Source organism: Drosophila simulans, chromosome 2R, assembly GCF_016746395.2.
Source record: "Drosophila simulans strain w501 chromosome 2R, Prin_Dsim_3.1, whole genome shotgun sequence".
Classification (NCBI taxonomy): Eukaryota; Metazoa; Arthropoda; class Insecta; order Diptera; family Drosophilidae; genus Drosophila; species Drosophila simulans.
Window position 1 is genome coordinate 1,493,846 of NC_052521.2, and position 2,414 is coordinate 1,496,259.

Genomic DNA, 2,414 nt, shown 5'->3' on the forward strand with positions numbered 1-2,414 from the left:
ACGACCAAAGACATTAGAATAACAAGATGCGTTCGGCCATACATTGGTTTTGCACCATGCAACCACGCCGTTAAACCTCCCAAAACTGCCACGCCCACATTTTGTGCAAAATTTTTGGATATTTTTTCATAATATTATTAGTCTTGTCAATTTCTATCGACTTGCCAAAAAAAATTTGGCACGCCCACTCTCTAGTCGGGGAACTAGAATATAGAATTCTCTTTTGTTTTTGATTTCGTCCCTAATTATTAATGTTCCATGTTTCTTATTTCAATATTCCTCAAACGCCACAATGTTGCTGACGCTAGCTTGACGCGCACACTTAAATTGTTTATGGTCAAATATATGTGTATGCCTGATAGTACTACCAAATATATTTTTTTGATATATTTCCTATTCAAACGTAACAATGTGTGGAATATTTTGCTCCGTCGTGAACAATGTTCCTTTAAACTCCTTCAATATTCCGAGCGATCTGAAAGTAATTCTGAAAAATCGTGGTCCTGATGTGCAAGACGAGGTGGTTATAGATTATGATTTTGGAAAAATTTTATTTGCCGGCTTCGTATTATGGCAACAAGGGGAAAGCGTGCAAAAGCAACCAGTGGTGGAGGACGATTTTATATTTCTTTTCAATGGAGACATTTACAATACATCAAAGCCTGAATATATGTCTGACACGTCTTGGATAGCGGAAAGACTAGCTGAATGCCGTTGTGAAGAACAAAATATTTTGAAGACACTTAAGCGATTGGAGGGACCACATTGTTTAATAATTTATGACAAACGAGAACAAATCCTTTACTTTAGTCGCGACGCACTTGGAAGAAATTCACTATTAATTGAACGCACACGTAATGGCTTTCAATTATTGAGCACATCACATATTGAAGATAAAAAAATTTCACTGGAATTGCCCCCATTGGGTCTTTTTCGAGTTAAACTAAATGATCTGATTTCATGCGTATTGTATCCATGGCAGCCCCTCAATGATTATTCTGCTCAGCTTTTACGCAATCTTGATCTTGCGATTGGGTGGAAAACTGCAGTAGAGAGTCCAATGTCGCCAGATTGGATATTAAATTGCAACCCCGCATTTAGTTATAACTTCTATGAATTTCAATACATCAAAAATGACGTAAACCTTTTTAAAAACTTAATAGATCAGCCAGAAATTAAGGATACTCTTTCTATAATCCATACACTGCTATCCGATTCGATAAAAAATCGTGTTAGAAACATGGCTCCATTTTGCAGACTCTGCATGCCAAAATTAAATATATCGCCTCCATGCAGACACGCAAAATTGTGCATTTTATTTTCGGGTGGCCTTGACTGTACAATTTTGGCCTTGCTGGCCAACCAATTCGTACCAGTAAATGAACCCATCGAACTTATCAATGTTGCTTTCGAAAGCGTTAAGGGCCAAAATATATCGGAGAAGCTATGGGATGTACCAGATAGAAAAACGTCATTAGTATCTGTCAATGAACTAAAACAGCTTTGTCCGGAGAGGAGCTGGGATCTACTGGAAGTGAATGTAACAAGACTTGAATTGCAGCAGCACCTAATATCACGTATAAAGCATCTGATATATCCGCTAGATACGGTATTAGATGAGAGTCTTGGATGTGCCTTCTGGTTTGCTTCGCATTGCACTCACTCTACTGCTAGAGTCGCCCTTGTCGGAAGTGGGGCAGATGAACTATTTGGTGGGTATACCCGCTATCGCAACAGTTTTAAGCGTTGTCTGGGCAACGATCTGGAGCACCAACTTGCTGTGCAAAACGAACTTGAAAGGGACTGGCAACGTATTTCGGCCCGTAATTTATCCAGAGACGACCGCATTATTGCAGATACTGGTAAAACAGCAAGATCTCCATTCATCGAAGAGAACTTTGTAAAATTTATAAGATCGTTAGAAGTGTATCAAAAATGTTGCTTTGGTTTCCCCGAAGGAGTCGGCGATAAATTACTTCTGAGACTGTATGGCTATCAAATCGGTTTGCGAGATGCTGTGTTCCTAAAGAAAAGGGCTATTCAATTTGGGTCCCGGATTGCAAACAAAAAACAAAATGGCGCTCATCAATCTGATTATCTTTAACTTAAGCTTGTAAACGATTCATCTTTTCAGCCAATAAAAAGTTTAACCGATTCCACAATCATTTTCGACGATTCCAGCCCCATATGGTGGGGTGAGAAAGAATGCTATGTGCGCACATTATGTACGTAGCGGCATTTGGCTAACGCGGGAATGCAGTGCGCTCCACGAGTGGGCGATCATAAGCATCATAAGCAGCGGGAGTCTTTAAGGTCCTCTTTTTCTCTCTCTTGCACTCTTACGCCTGCACTTTGGCGTGGCATTCTGCAATAAAGAGTTGTACATTTACTTTTGTAACATATGCATACTGCAT

The 2,414-nt window shown here is 39.6% G+C and overlaps 1 protein-coding gene across 1 annotated transcript; it reads left to right on the plus strand.

Moving 5' to 3' along the window:
- Positions 1-302: 302 nt before the first annotated feature.
- On the plus strand, positions 303-2,162 carry LOC27208881 (asparagine synthetase domain-containing protein CG17486). The gene has a single exon (XM_016184430.3). The coding sequence runs from the start codon at positions 410-412 to the stop codon at positions 2,102-2,104; it is 1,695 nt and encodes a 564-aa protein (XP_016025964.1). The 5' UTR covers positions 303-409; the 3' UTR covers positions 2,105-2,162.
- The last annotated feature ends 252 nt before the right edge of the window (positions 2,163-2,414 follow it).

Excerpts from the sequence above, each read along its gene's own strand:
- LOC27208881 (XM_016184430.3), top strand. The coding sequence starts at position 410 with ATGTGTGGAATATTTTGCTCCGTCGTGAACAATGTTCCTTTAAACTCC.